Source organism: Podarcis raffonei, chromosome 4 (genome assembly GCF_027172205.1).
Source record: "Podarcis raffonei isolate rPodRaf1 chromosome 4, rPodRaf1.pri, whole genome shotgun sequence".
Classification (NCBI taxonomy): Eukaryota; Metazoa; Chordata; class Lepidosauria; order Squamata; family Lacertidae; genus Podarcis; species Podarcis raffonei.
In genome coordinates, this window is record NC_070605.1 from 76,516,395 (window position 1) to 76,535,878 (window position 19,484).

At 44.8% G+C, this 19,484-nt stretch overlaps 1 protein-coding gene across 1 annotated transcript; it reads left to right on the forward strand.

The window, feature by feature from the left end:
* The first annotated feature begins 3,944 nt into the window (after positions 1-3,944).
* LOC128412402 (acetylserotonin O-methyltransferase-like) lies at positions 3,945-14,729 on the forward strand. Its single transcript, XM_053385279.1, has 8 exons — positions 3,945-4,016; positions 5,832-6,006; positions 7,744-7,873; positions 8,386-8,454; positions 10,345-10,463; positions 11,459-11,599; positions 12,827-12,949; positions 14,450-14,729. The coding sequence occupies exons 1-8, from the start codon at positions 3,945-3,947 to the stop codon at positions 14,656-14,658; spliced, it is 1,038 nt and encodes a 345-aa protein (XP_053241254.1). The 3' UTR covers positions 14,659-14,729.
* The last annotated feature ends 4,755 nt before the right edge of the window (positions 14,730-19,484 follow it).

Genomic DNA, 19,484 nt, shown 5'->3' on the forward strand with positions numbered 1-19,484 from the left:
GCGCCGCTGGTTCCTCCGCTGTTTATTTTAGAAGCCGGGCTCTAGACGTAGCGCCCGTTCGCGCCCGCCTTTGGAAAGCCGCGCCGCTCGCTGATTGGACGGCAGCCGCGCGTTGCAACCTTCCATCGATCGCTGCGCCGGCTGATTGGGCCGCTCGAGCAAACCGCGCTGGGGGGGGGCGGGGCGGCCGCCGCTTCTCACGTCTGTTGCCACAGCATTCACCCGAAGCAGAAGCTGCGTTCGCTCCCACCCGCTGTGTGGCTCATAAATAAAGCAGCTGCCGTTTGGGGGGTAGTAAATTGCACTGAGCTCAATGGGACTGACTTCTGAGTGGGCTTGTATAAGGTTGGGTTGTGGGCCCTGTCCCTGGAGAAAATATTATTGTGAGTTGGACGGGGTTATTCTATAATGAGTATCTTCTTATCCCCGGAATTGTGGAGCCAACAAGAGTTAAAATCTAATAGAGGCAGAGGTGCCAACTTGAATAAACTTGTTGGTTGATCCGATGCATATGTAAAAGTAAAGGTAAAGGGACCCCTGACCATTAGGTCCAGTCGTGACTGACTCTGGGGTTGTGGCGCTCATCTCGCTTTATTGGCCAAGGGAGCCGGCATACACCTTCCCGGTCACGTGGCAGCATGACTAAGCCACTTCTGGCAAACCAAAGCAGCACACGGAAATGCGGTTTACCTTCCCGCCGGAGCAGTACCTATTTATCTACTTGCACTTTGACGTGCTTTCAAACTGTTAGGTTGGCAGGAGCAGGAACCGAGCAACGGGAGCTCACCGTGTTACGGGATTTGAACCGCTGACCTTCTGATTGGTAAGTCCTAGGCTCTGTAGTTTAACCCACAGCGTTTCTCAGAACTAAATCCCACTGGGTATAAATAACAGCCTGATCCCATGATATACTGCTTTTTTTCTAAAAGAAATGTTTATGGGTACTCTCATTTTGACTCAAGAAAACCACCATTTTATAGTTCAAATCGGGAAAAATAAATACAGTAAATGGACAAAAGTACAAAGATTCACGAAATGTTTAGGGGTATGTGTACCCCCAGAAAAAAGCACTGGGTATACTAATGCATCTAGCCTGCAATCCAGTATTAGCACTTACCTGGGAGTGAGCTGGGTTGAATTCCTTGGGGCTTACTTCTAAACGTATATGTATAGGATTGGGTGGTTATGTGCATAGGGCCAGGTTACATGCCCCTCAGCACACTTAACTTGAGAAGAAGGTGCATTTTGTTACTTCAGTTATGGAAATACACTATGGGAATTAAGGAATCATACTAGGGACGCGGGTGGTGTTGTGGGTTAAACCACAGAGCCTAGAGCTTGCTAATCAGAAGGTCAGCAGTTTGAATCCCCGTGACGGGGTGAGCTCCCGTTGCTCCTGCCAACCTAGCCATTCGAAAGCATGTCAAAGTGCAAGTAGATAAATAGGTACCGCTCCGGCGGGAAGGTAAACGGTGTTTCCGTGCGCTGCTCTGGTTCGCCAGAAGCGGCTTAGTCATGCTGGCCACATGACCCGGAAGCTGTCTGCAGACAAACGCTGGCTCCCTCGGCCTATAGAGCGAGATGAGCACCGCAACCCCAGAGTCGTCCGTGACTAGACCTAACAGTCAGGGTTACCTTTACCTTTACCTTTACTAGGCTCTGCAGGGGGCTGGGCTACTGCTTTCAGGCAGGATCACCAATTGCCATTGTAATTTGCTTTCCACCTTGGGAGGCATACAGTTCAATTGCGTTCCGAGTATATATGTTGGCATTTTGGAGGAGAATTTTCTGAACAGGGATTGAAGAATACAACATATGGCTATGTGTTGATTGCTGAAGTGCCATGGCAACCCACTGCTGTGCCATACATACATACCTAATAAAAGATAAAATAAAAGTTCTGGATTTTCTCTTACTTTTGCATAAATGCGATCTATAATTACAATCTCTACATGGGCGTAGCCAAGGGGCGGGCAGCTCCCCCCCCAGTCAAGTAAAACAATAGAAATACTTAACTAACTGACTACTCACTTTGGTTCTGGCCCCCCAACAAAAGTCCTGGCCCACCAACAAAAATCCTGGCTATGCCCATGAATGTCTAGGTAACAGGACAGGCTTCATTCCTCTTCCAACTGTATCACTAATGGCAATCCACTTTCCATATTAAGCCTAGCTCACATAGGATTTTTCCACCAGGGGGTGTTTCTGAAGTCTCCATGGCAAGGATAATGTGCAGGACCAGACAAGACATTTCAAGGCCTGTAGCAGCAAATGGTGTGTCTCCTTTCACCCCGGTTAAGGTGCATGCTACCCAAATTATTTTGTCATCAGAAGCCGAAGACTCCCTCTCCTTAGCAGTTAAAACCACTATGAATAATAATTAAAGTTGCTAACTGCTTCTCCTTTCAATGTTGTCAAAATGGGCTTGCAAATGGTAGGGCCAGCTCCTCTGTACACACACAGAGAGCCATCATAATGAGAAGGTCTTTTGCTTATTGCAAAACAATGGATTGTTTGGGGGTGGAGGGGGTTTAAGAGCAAGCAATAAATCAGCTTGCAAAAAGGATTTAAAACAAAGGAAAATCCCTTGCTGTCAAATTATCAAAAGGAAAGCAGAAAGGAAGGCCACTTTGTCTCACGTGAAGATGAAGAGTTTAGATATTTAGTTGAACTTTGCTCTGTGTAGAGGCTATAAGCCTTGCTCTCCTTGGATGTATGTAAGGCTTTGCCACTTCTTCCTTGGAGCCCCAACACAGGTAAAATGGGATAGTGATAGCAAAGCAGCAAAGTGGTAGTAGGAAAAGTGCAGTGGGAAGAAATTAAAGGGCACAGGAAAAGTAGTCCCTTGCTAGCATATTGCATGCAATTGACAGGAAGCCTTTGCTAACTTGGTGCACTCCGGGTATTTTGGACTCTTAACTCCCATCAGCCCCAGTCATTGCAGCAATGGTGACTGGAGCTAATGGGAGTTGTAGTCTCTAAGTAGGTGAAGGCTGACTTACCTGTTGCAGACCAAAGTTTATGGGAGGTTATTAGTTGAGCTGTTTCATTTAGCTTGCATATGTTACAATATGGATGCACCAAAATATACAGTGGTACCTCGGGTTAAGTACTTAATTTGTTCCAGAGGTCTGTTCTTAACCTGAAACTGTTCTTAACCTGAAGCACCACTTTAGCTAAGGGGGCCTCCTGCTGCCGTTGCGCCGCCGCCACACAATTTCTGTTCTCATCCTGAAGCAAAGTTCTTAGCCTGAGGTAATATTTCTGGGTTAGCGGAGTCTGTAACCTGAAGCGTATGTAACCTGAAGCGTATGTAACCCGAGGTACCACTGTACTACTTTTTAAATATATTAGTTTTGATACTGTTAAGAGTGGTGATTTTTATTGTGTTCCCCCTTCTCCCTGCCCCTGGAAATCATCCATGTACTTATAAATGTTTGCTGCTTTGTGGAAGTGTTATGTATCTAACAACAACAACAGGATTTTTTTTTATCATGCCAATATCTTAAGCTTCACAGAGGCATCGCTCTGTGGGAAGCATAATGTTTTTATACTACCTGGAGGCTGGTGCAAGCATATATTTCAGCGAGGGCATATGTTGTCAATATCTGGGTGTAGCAAAATGTACTGTTTGTGTTTTACATTTCTGTTGTGCTATTCTTTTTTTGTAAACCACCCTGGGATCATGAATCAAGGGTGGTATAAAAATACCTAAATAAAGAAACAAGTTCAGTTCCACAGAAAATAACTTTTGGTATTTATGATCTAGTTGTCGCAATTAATTCATCCAAGGAAACTTATCAAGTATCCACAGAGTCTGTTTTGATTCCAGCTAAGGCTCTCTTGATATGTTCAGTGAATACAGCGCAGCAATATTGCAAGCATTGGTGTGGCACTGAGACAAGAGAGGTCTAAACAGCAGAGGACAAGAGTACTGAAGACCGATGGACTCTACAGAAGATATTGAATGTATTAAGCCCCTGCTTCAATACAAGTACGGATGCCTAATCTCAAAGGTATGATTTGTGGGTAATGTCTATGAATAATGAAACTCTCAAGGGTTTTCTACATATGAATGGTGGTGCAGTTAAAATTCCTGTCTTTTCTGAACATATTTGCTTCCCCTTTTGGAACTTGGCCTAGTTTTGATGTTTCTCTTTGTGGTAACATAAAGTGAAGGCACTTCCAGACTTTTACTAATTTGGGGTGGGATTCACGTAAAATACCAGCAAATGCAGGTTACACAATTACAGCTGATTCATTGGGAGGTTTTGCACAACAATCCTGCTCCCCCCAAAGGATGGATTTTTTGCAAAAAGTAAAGTCATAGGAAAATGTGATAGGAAAGGGTGAGATAACATTTTCTTTGACATAGTGCTATCTAATCTCCCTGAAAACAATAGGAATGAATGTTCAATGAACACATCACCTGGAAGCACCCTGAGAAAATGTTAATGTGGGTACAACACGTTCATTATAGCAAAATTTAATACATTTTTTAAAAAGGTTTCATTAAATGTGCATTCCAACTAGGTCATACTAACTGAGGGCATGTTTAAAAAGACTGTTTTTCCATGGGCATAGTTATGTTGGGGGGGGGGAAAGGCTTTATGTTAGTGGGGGGCAGAACCTCAGTTAGATAATTTTATTTTACTTGATTTAGGGAAGGGGCAACTGCCTGGTCAACTCCATTCCACGTTTCACTATTTTAATTTCTGCAATGCCATTTAATCACAGTTTAAAGGACGCAATGCTAACAATCTGCTTCCAATATATGAAGCACTGAAGCAATCAAGATCTGTTTTCCTGCTCTTATTGCATGATTTGTACACGGGAAATAGAAATAGGGAAGAAATACCAGATTCTCCATTTATTCTGTTGGAACACATGAGACTTGGAGAGGCTAGACAAAACACATTGCAGCCGATGACTGTCACAAATGCCTGGCTTCACCCAAACACCTTGCGCTGCTCTGAATAAAAAATACAAGCAACTCGTCTGTTTTCTCGTTGCTTTTGCCCTAGAGAACTTCGTACAGAATGGCTTTACGTTTTCAGTGTCAAAACTAGGTCAGATTCCAAAAGGGGAAGCAAACGTGTTCAGAACAGACAGGTACATTTTAATTGCACAATGTCAATAGTCAGGTCTCAGGCTTTTGTGTTCAGGCATAAACTAACACGGCAATCCCCTATTGCCAGAGGTTCCCAGACTGTGATCTGCAGCCTGTGAGCTTCATTCAGGTGATCTGCAATTACTACATTCCTTTTTTAAAAGTTCTTTGGTTCCACTTTTCCTTGTACATTCAAGGTAACTAACAACAGATGTAATACAATGCAGTAGAAACCAGTAAGCTCTATATTTTGACTCTGTGTGCTCCAAATGAGGTTGCCCAACTGTGCATGTGCAGTGCAGACTGAAACGTACACACCACCGCTTAACTGTGTATTTTGGTTTTAAACCGGACGCACGCTGGTTTGAAAGGAAATGCATCAAACAACAGTGTTTCTCAAAAAGCTACAAGATACAGATGGATTGTGGTTCATGTCATGTGTACTTGACTTTAAATACCAGAGGTGGAAGCGTGCTGGAGCCAGCGTAAATGGTAATGTGTACACAGCCTTTGTGTCTCAAAAACATCTTTCAACATCCTTTCTTCCTTCATAGTTGTAGTCTAGATATTAGACTACATACAGACTGTGGCTGATGGGGAACCCAACAGCTTCCAGAGGTCCATGGGTTAACCACCACTATGTAGATGGCCACAGGTTCTCTATCCTTGCTGTAAACGACCTGGAGTCACTTTTGTAATCCCCACCCCCATTTATTTCCAGATTATGTTTACTGCTGCTGAGTTGGGAGTATTTGACCTTCTTTTGGAATCAGGCAAACCCATGCCATCAACAACTATTGCTGAACGTCTGGGCACCAGCTTCACTGGGATGGAGAGGCTGCTGGATACCTGTGTGGGCTTAAAGCTCCTGCGAGTGGAGAGGACAGGCAGCCAAGGTAACCACATTGGAAGGAGGAAGCAACTCAAGTTGTTTCAAAATTCTGACTCACTTGTAGCTGAAGATGACTGTTTTCAGCCATCTTATCTGCTAAAGTGTACAATGGTGCCATTAGTTCCATAACTGGAAGCAAATGAAGTCATGAACATTGCCATCTAAATAAGGGAGACACCTAAGAACCTAGAGACGCAGGAAGCTAATACTAATAATAATAATTTATTATTTATACCCCGCCCATCTGGCTGAGTTTCCCCAGCCACTCTGGGCAGCTCCCAATCAAGTGTTAAAAACAATACAGCATTAAATATTAAAAACTTCCCTAAACAGGGCTGCCTTCAGATGTCTTTTAAAGATAGGATAGCTGCTTATTTCCTTCACATCTGAAGGGAGGGTGTTCCACAGGGTGGGCGCCACTACCGAGAAGGCCCTCTGTCTGGTTCCCTGTAACCTCACTTCTCACAATGAGGGAACCGCCAGAAGGCCCTCGGCGCTGGAACTCAGTGTCCGGGCTGAACGATGGGGGTGGAGACGCTCCTTCAGGTATACAGGACCGAGGCCGTTTAGGGCTTTAAAGGTCAGCACCAACACTTTGAATTGTGCTCGGAAACGTACTGGGAGCCAATACAGATCTCTCAGGACGGTGTTATGTGGTCCTGGCGGCCACTCCCAGTCACCAGTCTAGCTGCTGCATTCTGGATTAATTGCAGTTTCCGGGTCACCTTCAAAGGTAGCCCCACATAGAGTGCATTGCAGCAGTCCAAGCAGGAGATAACTAGAGCATGCACCACTCTGGCAAGACAGTCCGTGGGCAGGTAGGGCCTTAGCCTGCGTACCAGGTGGAGCTGGTAGACAGCTGCCCTGGACACAGAGTTAACCTGCGCCTCCATGGACAGCTGTGAGTCCAAAATGACTCCCAGGCTGCGCACCTGGTCCTTCAGGGGCACAGTTACCCCATTCAGGACCAGGGAATCCCCCACATCCGCCCACCCCCTGTCCCCCAAAACCAATACTTCTGTCTTGTCAGGATTCAACCTCAGCTAACATTGGTCTATCTAGCTCAGTATTGTCTCCACTCTGACTGGTAGTGGTTCTTCAGGGTTTCAGACGGGGTCTTTCCTAGGAGGGCTCGTGAAAGGGGTGCACATGCCAGCAGGGGCCCCCAGACTTTTTAAAAAAGGAAAACCAGACGTTTCTGAAGAAAGTTAGAGCACAAAATGCAGAGGTAGCTCTAATGCTTCAGCACTTGGCAGGCAGCACCATTGCTGAGGATGCTTGATTACTTAATCACTGTTATTATCAGAGGCAGGAATGTTGAGCACCCCCACCTGGGACTCTCCTAGAGTTGCAGAAGACAGAGGAGGAGGCAGGAGCAGGAGGATGTTTGTTAAAGCTCTGCCTGGAAGCACCTTGAAACACAAAGCACTCTCCGGCTAAAATCTAAGTTGCATTGTCTTAAATAATAAGCTTTTGAGCTCACCCATTAGGAAATGAAATGGAAATAAATGTCATCACAATTATAGCTAATGAACTTGATGCTTTGCTCTTTTCTGAAGAATTACTAGTTTGTGTAGGAAAGGGATGTTCACTTGGCTTCATCTTACTACTTTCAGGGCTTTAGATCATTTATTTGTGAGTTGTTGCTTCAGACATTTTGTTCACACAGTTGCAGTTAGGGAGAAAAACTTGCCTTCTGCAAAGGTGTGAAAACATTGATTTCTTTGTTCCCTTCTATCAGCTCTTTATGGAAGCACAGATTTTTCCAATCTCTACCTTGCTGAATCGAGCCCAAAGTCTCAGTATCATCATATGATGTTCTTCTCTGAAATCACATTTCCGAATTTGAACTACTTGACAGATGCAGTGAGGTAAGAGGGGGTGTGTGTGTCTAGCTCTGTGTACTCATGTAGAAAATGGCTCTTTGCAATGAAATGCTGAACTGCCTTTGGAAGATGATTGCCATGAGGAACGTCAAGATGCCAACTGTTGAAAGTGATAAAGCTAAGACTGTGTAGACATTTTTAGCTTAAAATGCATCTAAGTTGTTCTTTTTCTCAATTCAGATAAAAGCTGGTTTGGGAAAGAACCCTGTGATTTTTACAGCTACAGTTTAAAAGTGTTACTCAGACTCTGGTCTCTGGCTGTTTCTGGACTCCAACTCCCATCTTTCCTTGCTAGCAAGACCAGTGGTCCGGGATGATGGGAACTATAGTCCCAAAACAACTGGCAACCCAAGTCTGGGAAACACTGGTTTAAAACAATACATGTAATCGTTTGTGCAATGTATTCTGTTTTCAGGTGGTGGGGGGAACATCTGGAATTTACTTTGGTCATCATGTTACCTAATTTTCACTCAATTAAAACATATGTTCTGTTTCAGGCAAGGAAAAAGCCCAGTTGGGAAAATATATGGCAATTCATCTGACAATTTATTTGATGTCCTTTTTAGGTAAAAGCAGGGGTTTTTTTTAGAGGCGGGAGTTCTTACCTTTGAGGGAATGGGTGTTTGCGTGGACAGGCGGCCCCCAACCCGAGGCGGCCCCCAAGCAGAATAATGACTCAAGACAACGTGCTATGGGATTAAAACTGGCCACAACTTTATTAAGTTTCAGATGTAGGGAGACCTTGGCTCAGGCATTGGGCGTTTATCCTTCCCAGTCCCCAGCCGGGGATCTGGGAGACAGAGTGTGTGGGGATTGGGCTGGCTCTGGAGAACATATGTTCAAGCAGAGAGCCCACCCCCCGTTTCGCCACCGTCGCAGGGGAGAAGAATGACAACCTCTCGGCGTATGGCCAATTCCTCCCCTCAACAGGGAACCCTGGGATCACCACTTCAAGGGGGCGTGGGTCACCGGTTCATGCTCCCCCATTTAGGAAGATAGACTAAAGGATTCCGCCCAAGGCCTGAAACCACCAAAGTTGAGACGTTTTGCTATGGGAAAGGCAAAACCTGCCAATGCAGGAAAATTCCTTTCTGGCCCTGACGTAGCAGCGCCTGCGTGCCTGTGGAGAAGAGGTTAACCTGCAAAAGAAGACTTAACTGAGGGAGGGCAGGGTGGGAGAAGCTCTGGAGCTGACTGCCGCTCCACAGGTAAGATTCACTTTCTGTTGTGTGGGCAGGGTGGTCCCTCCCCTTACCTGGCCATTCCCCTGGCAACGCCTCCCCAGGCGGGATTGGGCGATTGGCTGAGGTAGGCGGAGACCTCCAGGTATCCAGCCTGGGGAGGATGAAGCCAGCCTGAACTACTAGGAGTCGCACTGGGATCTGGGGGGGCTGTGCGCGACTACACAAAAGGCGACCCCCATTTGATGTGGGGAGCGGTAATTCTTGTCAGACTGAACAATTGTGCAATTGTAGGAAACATCTCTGGGAATGTGCATACAATCCAGACTTCCCCCATTGCCCCCATTTCTAGTATTTCTCCAGCAATGCTGGGAACAATGTTTTCCGTGGCCTTTCCCTGGGATTTGCACATCCTGGGCCAATTCTGGTTGGATTTCAATCACAACTGGTTAGAGCACCTCAGTCACCCAGATACCATGGGACCAGATGCCATGGGGCACTTGCAGATGACCCATTTATTGAGCACTTTGGTTGTTAGGAGCATTCCTGTTTGTCTGGTTGTGGGGAGATTACCGTATTTTTTGCTCTATCAGACTCACTTTATCCCTCCTAAAAAGTAAGGGGAAATATGTGTGCGTCTTATGGAGCGAATGCAGGCTGCGCAGCTATCCCAGAAGCCAGAACAGCAAGAGGGATCGCTGCTTTCGCTGCACAGCGATCCCTCTTGCTGTTCTGGCTTCTGAGATTCAGAATGTTTTTTTTCTGGTTTTCCTCCTCCAAAAACCAGGTGCGTCTTATAGAGTGAAAAATACAGTATTTGACAATGAATATTCTTCCTGCATCCTTCCTGATTTTCTTGCAGGCTGATCATACATCCTTCCAGATAATCAGGTTATTCCTTCCACACATTTCAGTTTATTTCCCCATCATTTTCCAAACTGCAAAAAAAAAAATCAGTTTCTTTTTTAAAGTGGGTCTGTTGCACTGGAGCGTTTTATTTCATTTTAATTCCATAAAACTGAATTTCCCAGTATGCTCTTCAGTCCCTCCTGTAAAACAATGACAGTCTAGAGGTGGCAATAAGTCATATATAGCTTCAGGCCAAGAATTTCCTGAAATCATTCCTTCCACCACAGCAGTTGACAGAGCAACTGGGGCTTTGTGGTGTTTGCCCAGAGTGTGATTGTGTGATTGAGAGTCAAGCCCTAAATTACAAACCAGGCTGCATGTGGGTAATGTTTCCACTTACCTGCCAAAGTCATTTTGAATCTACAGGTCAGAGGTCGAGATGAAAAGGTTCTCTCACAGCATGAATTCCAATTGGCATCTGTGGGGCAGAGATGTGATGGCTGCCTTCAATCTTTCTCACTTCCCACTCATTTGCGATTTGGGAGGTGAGTTCCAGAGAGGAGCAAGCTGAAAAGGCCTCATCTGTCTTTCTTTTTCTGCTTGTCAACATCATGTGGGTGTCTCGTGTGTACCCTTTTCTGGTACAGTTTAGTCATTAACAGCAAAAAGATTCAAAACAAGACCACAAACATTCCAAAGATGGGTGATAACAAGAAGGAACATATTGTTTCTGCTCTCCTCTTGAAAACATCCTTCAGTACTATTACTCTATTTGCCTCCCAGCTGTTTTCCTCTATTAGTTTTCATATGTCAGGACATGTTGAGTAATTTGTTTGGTCAAGTTCATCCTCTTGTCCTGCAGCGTTCTTCTCCTTGACCTGTCTCTATCTGTTTTGAATCTGTTCATTCTAACCTAGTATTTCGCAAACTTGGGCCCCCAGCTGTTTTTGGATTACAACTCCCATCATCCCTAGCTAGCAAGACCAGTGGTCAGGGATGATGGGAATTGTAGTCCAAAAACAGCTGGAGACCAAAGTTTGGGAAACACTGGCTCTGTCTCCTCCCCAAACTTGACATCGAGGGTTATCCTTGCTAATCATTTCTGCCTATCCTTATTTTACCTGCAGTCTTTCCCCCTGCCCTCCTTGTACGCAATGAATTTTGGTTGCTTTCCAATGGCAATATCCTAATCTTGTAGTTTAATTTTGAAATATTCTATTCTATGCTATGCTACTCCAAGATATTGTGTTACGGTGGGGGGGGGGAGGATATAGATGCCATAAATAAATAATAAAATATTGCTCCACTGTATTGTGTTTACATATTTTGATCTGCTTATATCCTGAATAATCTGTGGCACAAGTTCAATCCTGTCAAATCCCTGAAGCTGCTCAGGTGGTGACGTGTGTCCCTGCCCATGAAACGGTTGGAGAGGCACTTACCTGAGGTGATATCCTGATATTTTGCACAGGAGTGTTTGAAAGAAGCTTTGAGATGCACAGAAGTTTTCATTTTTGTTTTTCCTTGTTCTCCCTTGAAGGAAGTGGCTGCGGCTTGGCTAAAGAATGCATTGCATTGTATCCAAACTCTACAGTGACCATTTTCGACTTACCCAACGTAGTGGAAATGGCAAAGAAGCATTTCGTATCCCCAGAAGAACACCGGATTACTTTCCACGAGGGTAACTGTGGTTTGTTCTGATGTGTCATTACCAGGGATACCATGTCCTAGGGGCTGAGCCCTCCCCCCCGATATTTTTGGGGAGGGGGCCGGGATTCTCCCATGTGCAAAGGAGGAGGAGGAAGAAGAAGAGAAGAAGAGTTTGGATTTGATATTCCGCTTTATCACTACCCGAAGGAGTCTCAAAGAAGCAAACAATCTCCTTTCCCTTCCTCCCCCACAACAAACACTCTGTGAGGTGAGTGGGGCTGAGAGACTTCAGAGAAGTGTGACTGGCCCAAGGTCACCCAGCAGCTGCATGTGGAGGAGCAGAGAAGCGAACCCGGTTCACCAGATTACCACTCTTAACCACTACACAGGTAGAGGAGGAGGTGGAGATGGAGGAGGCTAAGCACTGCACAGCTCCAATTCCTTCTCCTCCTCTACCTGTTGCGGAGAGGAAGGAGCAGAGAACCAGTCATGGTGGTAGGAAGAGGAGGAGGACCCCCCCCCAGACATTGAAGCTGCACTGCCACCATGTTTGGCTCCTCCGCTGCTCCTCCCAATGTCTTGACATCACACGTGCAACGTTGGGACATTGCCCCCTCCATTCTTGCTCGCTTAGGTGCCAACTCCCTGGGACCTTGGGTGCCCAAGCACCCACAAAATTACCCATGAAGGGACTGGGCACCCACAAATTTCAGTGTCAGGGCCAAGCTGACACTCCTGTTCCCTCAAATGTTGGCGCCTCAGATCATTAGATCATCTTGGAAAGGAAAGGAGGTATGGGTAGATCTAAAACATCCCATACCTTATTATTCACCTACTAGAGAGTAAAATGGATTCAGAACAAAATCCAAGTGTGGTTGTGCTTTGAGCTGTGAATTCTGCTTCATAATTCTGCTTATTCCTTTGTGTTAGATAATAGTTATATCCATGCCTTACATTTAAATCTCTCTTTTACCACTCTAACAGTCAAAGAGTCCTGGAAGCTTAGTTTGTTCAGGCTGCTGACCTTACATAACTACAGTTCCCAGCACTCTTAGCAAACTGTGGCGCCCAGAACTCTTTGAGAGGAAGAATGTCCTTTGAACGTGCTTTGAAGTTATGGTGTGTAAAAAGCCTTAGAAATCAAGAATGACATATTCTGCTAGCACCAGCTTTATAACCAGGGTATTTTTGAAGGGTAGAGCTCAACTATTTAATTGAACCCCTTGCTTTAATTTACCATCTACCCATTTTATTACAGGGGATTTTTTTAAAGACCCAATTCCGGAAGCTGACCTCTATATTTTGGCTAGGATCCTGCATGACTGGGTCGACGAGAAGTGTGTGCAGCTGCTAACCAGACTCCACAAGGCCTGCAAGCCTGGTACGTGTGCTTATAAGGCAGGACTGGCCAAAACTGGAGCTGTGGTGGGCAATAAGTGCATACCCTCCAACATTTCTCTGATGAAAATTGGGATGTCCCATTCCATAATGATAATTTTACTATTTATACCCCACACATCTTACTGGGTTGCCCAAGCCACTCTGAGCAGCTTTGAATATATATAATAACATAATAAAACATTAAACATAAAAAACCCTTCTCTATACAGGATTGCCTTCCGATGGCTATGGGGTTGGATAACTCCATACCCGGCAACATTTCTCCAATGAAAATAGGGACGTCCTAAGGAAAAGTGGGACATTCTGGGATCAAATCAGAAACCAGGATAGCTTCTCTAAATCAGGGACGTCCCTGGAAAATATGGACACTTGGAGGGTCTGTAAGTGAGCCAAAGCTCACTGTATGCATTGCTTACAGAGAGGTTTTAAAACATGTCTTGGATTGGGTCAAGGTTGGGGTTTCATTTGTAGGTGCTTTGAGTGTCCTGGATGAACAGAAAAAGTGGGACTGAAATGTTTTCAAAAATAAATGTAGAGTTTGGCCAAAAGTTGGGAAACATGTATGTGCACAGTCATGGCTTAGGCCTTGGAACAGATAGCCCCGTTCTAGTCCTAGCTATTCTGAGCAGACCAGAGACCTCAATCATTAACTCATCTGTTGACACATTGGCACCTACAGTGAGATCTCAATGCTTCCGATTATTTTCTGGTGCTTGATGCTCCATCCCGCTACCAGTCTGCCACTATAGTCCATTGGCTCCTCCTGCCCAGGATAAGAAAATACCAGTAAGATCTGGGACGTAGTTGTTGTTGATGATGATTTTATTATTTATACCCCGCCCATCTGGCTAGGTTTCCCCAGCCACTCTGGAGAGAGTGTATATATGATAGGGAGGCATCATGTCTCCCTCTGTAGCTCATACTACAAATCTTAGCATTTGCTGCATAAGTGCATTCTTTCTCTTATAAAAGAGCACCTCCATCACAATCTGACTAGAATGTCACTTCTGTATCAGGGAATTAAGTTTGTGCTGTTAAGGTTCTGTTGTTGTCGGTTTTTCTCACGGTAACAAGGTTCCTGTTTCTCACGGTAACAAGGTTCCTGTGCCACCCCTGCCCATGTGTGTTCCTAAGCTAGGAACTCAAGGTGAATAGTTGTAGCAACTTGCATTATCAAAATTCAGTGACTATAGAAAATGCTGCACCTATGCTGAGCACATTTCAGGCAGGCTACTGGAGCAAAGTGGTGGGGAAAAGGACATTCTATGAATTATAATTCACAGCCTGCTTTGGTTGCCACATAGATCTTCCATTTTTATACAGTAGGGCCACTCAAGGTTAAACTGCTTTTCGTTTGACTTGAGCTTCTGATCCCAGGATGCTTGGAAAGATGAAGCCGAGCTCTTTGAACATGCTGTCTCAAAAGAAGTAATGGTCTATCTTTCGTTTCCCTAACTTAATGAAATATACTTTGAAACAGGTGGTGGAGTGTTAGTGGTGGAAATAGTTCTCAACGAGGACAGAAGTGGGCCATTGGAAGCGCACCTCCAATCCATGATTATGTTGCTTCATACCGAAGGAAAAGAGCGAACCCCTTCAGAGTACAATGCGCTCTTCAGTGCTGCTGGCTTCAAGGAGGTTCAGCTAAAGAAATGCCAACTCTATGATGCCATTTTAGGAAGAAAATAATGTTTCCCCTGCATCATTCTTGTGCATTGTCCAGAGAATGCTAGAACAATAAAACTGGTTGTTATATCATCTATTTATCTTTCGGCTGTAGACACCCGTTTATTTCAAAACACCAAAACATGACACTTTTTATTTCATAACTCCAAGGTCCCTTGCAGTAGAGTTTGAATATCAAGATACAGTGGTACCTCAGGTTAAGTACTTAATTCGTTCCAGAGGTCCGTACTTAACCTGAAACTGTTTTTAACCTGAAGCACCACTTTAGCTAAAGGGGCCTCCTGCTGCTGCTGCGCCGCTGGAGCCCAATTTCTGTTCTTATCCTGAAGCAAAGTTCTTAACCTGAAGCACTATTTCTGGGTTAGCGGAGTGTGTAACCTGAAGTGTATGTAACCTGAAGCATAGGTAACCCGAGGTACCACTGTACGCTTTTGAAGTGTGGTTGAAGTGCTTGATTCCAGAATGTTTGCAAATCTTTCCATTTTGTCTGTTCAGGGACAAAAAGATTCGCCGTAGTAAATGACAATAACACCATTCAGATGGCAGCTTGGGGGAAAATATGGAATAAAGATCTAAAGTTCACTGCTTGTTATACATTAAAGGAAAGCTTCATGAAGATGTTTTATAGATGGTACATGACCCCCAGCAAATTCTCAAAAATGTGCAACACAAATTCAAATATATCCTGGAGGTTCAAACAAGCTGAGGGAACAATGTACCACATGTGGTGGGGCTGTAAAAAAAGTAAAAACTTTTTAGATACCATCTATGAGGAGCTTTAAAAAATGTTCAACCAAACATTTGCAAAAAAAACCCAGATAGCTTTCCTCCTAGGCATTTTGTCAACAGACATCCCAAGTGATAAGAAGAGGGCATTTTTACAATAGCTGAGAGAATGTTGATTGCCAAAAATTGGAAGGGAAAGAAAATTCCAACGAAGGAGGAATGGCAGATAAAACTATTTGAGTACTTGGAACTTGCAAAGATTATTATTATTATTTTTTACCAACCACCAAAACACAAACAGTGAAACCCCCCAGACGGCTGATACATTGGGTATACATATTCAATAATATACATATTCAATAATATTCAATAATAACATATTCAAATCAACCATATGTACATTTCTATATACCTTAACACGCCTCCTTCCACAAGGTTTATTTAACTTTTAACATTTTAATTGCCCCAAATTGTTCAAACCTACCCAAATAATTCAATATCATCTCAAACCAATCCTCCTTTTTCTCTCTTTTTTTAAAAAGATTTTTATTGATACAACAAGAAAAAAGAAAAAAAACACAAGTACCAAATTACACACAAAGAATAACCATAGACACATAATTTTCTTAGCAAACAATAAAACATATATTGGTCTTAAGACTAAAGACCCGACCTCCCGTCTATTCCATATTTCAATTTCATATTACTTATTGCCAATACACACTTTTATCATAATTAAACTTATTCTTAATAAATCTAATTTCTTATATCTACCAATCCTCCTCTTTCTCACTGACCTTAAGCCCTTTCATTCTATCTGTCTTCACAGTTAACAGTATTCTAAAATTATAATATTATTCAGTTTTTTCCTCCATTGGTTCACCCCTAGCTCTTCTGCATTTTTCCAATTACTTGCTATAACCTGTCTGGCTGCAACTACCATCAATTTTACCCATTTACATTCCTCTTTTGTTTTTAACTCGGTACTACTCAGGGTAATAGTAAAGGTAAAGGTACCCCTGCCCGTACGTGCCAGTCGTGTCCGACTCTAGGGTTGCGTGCTCATCTCGCTCTAGAGGCCATTAGCTGGCGCCATCCGAAGACACTTCCGGGTCACGTGGCCAGCGCAGCACACGGAAACACTATAAAGCGGTACCTATTTATCTACTTGCACTTAAGTGTGCTTTCGAACTGCTAGGTGGGCAGGAGCTGGGACCTAACGACGGGAGCTCACCCTGCCGCGGGGATTCGAACTGCCGACCATACGATCGGCAAGTCCTAGGCACTGAGGTTTTACCCACAGCGCCACCTGCGTCCACTCAGGGTAATAACCATTAATTTAGATATTTCCACATTCCTTCCCACAATTACCGATATTTCTATACCAATCTGTTTCCAAAATTCATTAACTACATTAACCACATATGACTGTACGTTCCCATCACTCCACATTTCCTCCAGCAATTCTTACTTCCAGATTTTGTAATATGATATAACCTTTTTTATACCAGCTTCAACCCCTATTCCTAGATTATCCTAGAGGTCGCAACAAAGGGTGGTTGCCGAAAGATTCTTTCTCAATCTTCACATAAAATCTGTTCCTGAGTATCTAACTTCCAATATTCTTTCAAACTTTCCTTTGGTGATTTCCCCTTGTTTAATAACACCTTATACAATTTTGAGACTCTCTTGGCCCTATCTGTCCTATATCCCAGTGGCGTAGCGTGGGGGGTGCCAGGGGTGCCGGCCGCACCGGGCGCAACATCTGGGGGGGCGCGAGTCCAGAGGGAAGGGACAAGTTCCTTCCTCCGCCGGGCTCCCCGCCGCCACCGCCAGCCTTGCGCCCTAGCGCGCGCGCCCACCCCCCGCCGCCGCCGCTGTGGCTGCGCTCCACTCACTGCTCGCAGGAGGAGCAGCCGCTGCAGCAGCGCCGACGCCGCCACCGACGCCTGGCCGGGCACCGGCAGCCTCCGCACCCCGACGCCGACGCCATCCCCTCAGCCCAGCCACAGGCGGCGGCTGCTTCTGCCGACTGGGAGGGAGGAGAGCTCCGAGGGGCCTCGCCGCACCCTGCCATCCCCAAAACCCTCCGAGAGGGCGGGCGGGCGAGGGTCTCCCGGCGGAAGGGGGCGCCGCTGGCTCCGGCTCTCAGCGCAAGTCTCAGCCGCCGGGGGGGGCGAGGACGGAGTGCGGCTGGAAGCCCCCGGACCCGGCCGGGAGGAGGAGAGGCGCTCGCCAAGCCCGGATCTGGAGCGCCTCGGAGCGCGGGCTCCACCTACAGCCCAAGGAGAGGAGGGGGCGGGGAGGCACCCGAGGGGAGGGGGCTTCGGCTGCCTCGGCCCGCGGGGGCTCCGCAAATAATAAATTTAATAAATTCCTGCTGAGCCTTTGGGGGGGTCCTTGGCTCCTTCGCTCGCCCCCAGCCCCAGTGGCGTAGCGTGGGGGGTGCAGGGGGGGCCGGCGGCACCGGCCGCAACATCTTGGGGGGGCGCGCTCGCACTCGAGTACTAAAATCCACGGGTTAGGGGGCGCAAATTACTTGCCTTGCCCCGGGTGCTGACAACCCACGCTACGCCACTGCTATATCCTTTCACTAATTCTTTGAAGGGTGTAATAATTCTTTTACTACATTTTTAAACAACTTCTTCTTTTAGCAGAGAGGAAATTTGTCTTCTCTGTAACCAATTAATTGTATTCCAAATACCACTTTCCTGTTCCATTGTACCTTCTGTTACATTCCCCATCTCCTCAATTGAGATCTCCTTTAATTTATCCCCTACCTCCTTTGGGATGAGCTCCCTTAATGGGGCCATTTTACCATAATACCACATTTTGGTGAGGTGAGAGAGGTCAGGAAAAAGCTCCCTTCTCTACTTCTCCCATACCCAGATGGACCCCGTAAATGTTGATATTTTATCTACTTCCCTTTTCCTTTTCCTCCTATCAAATAATCTTATTTTCCCTCCTACTGCTTCCAAATTCTTCCGCTCAATACACCCCAAATCTTCCCCCTGTTCTCCCTCCAACCAAATCATAAGATGTCTCAGTTGGTAGGCTTCGTGATATAAAACCAAATTGGGAATCCCCATCCTCCATCTTGGATCCTATGATACCTATATCTACCTGCTGTCCTTGGTTTCTTGGATGCAAAAACAAACCTATCAATTTCCCCTTGCCACCCTTTCAATATCTGTTCCAATATGTGCCAGGGTAATACATAAAAAAGATATGTTAATCTGGGTAACAAAAACATTTTAACTAATGCAATTCTTGTACTAATTGATTCCTTCCTTTTCTCCCATATTTTCAACTTTGATTGAATACCGCTGCAAGTTTTTTTTATAATTATATTCAAATATTTTCTTCACATTTTTAGTTATCCTTGGAACTTGCAAGTACTTGGAACTTGCAAAGATGACAGAAGTAATCAGCAATCAAACAAATCAAACGTTTAAAAAAGAGTGGGAGTGTTACAGAGTGTATTTAGAAAAACATTGTTCCCAAGTAAAATCCTTAATTTGCTTCTATTAATTTTTGCAAATTATATGACAGACAGATAGTGTATTTCCTACAATACTGGTGAATTACAAGGTAAAAAAGGAAGCAGTTAAAAAAGGAAGAAAGGACCCACAGTGAGGTAGTTGGAAGTCACATTTAAAGAGTAGGTTATTTATTGGTAATTTAATGTATAGGTGACATACGATGTTGAATCTTTTTATTATGTATTGGTGTTTCTCATTTTTTCTCCCTCCCCTTTTTGTATTTTAGTTTATTTTGAATAACGAATGGAATAGCTGTAATACTTAATAAAATCAATAAAGAGCATAGCAAAGGGGGTGGAAACAGTTTGCACCAAGAGAAAAGAATGATTCCCTATGAACTCCCATCAGGCCATCTAAAGAAAAGTGTCTTAGTTGAAGAAGAAGAAGAGTTTGGATTTGATATCCCGCTTTATCACTACCCGAAGGAGTCTCAAAGCGGCTAACATTCTCCTTTCCCTTCCTCCCCCACAACAAACACTCTGTGAGGTGAGTGGGGCTGAGAGACTTCAGAGAAATGTGACTAGCCCAAGATCACCCAGCAGCTGCATGTGGAGGAGCGGA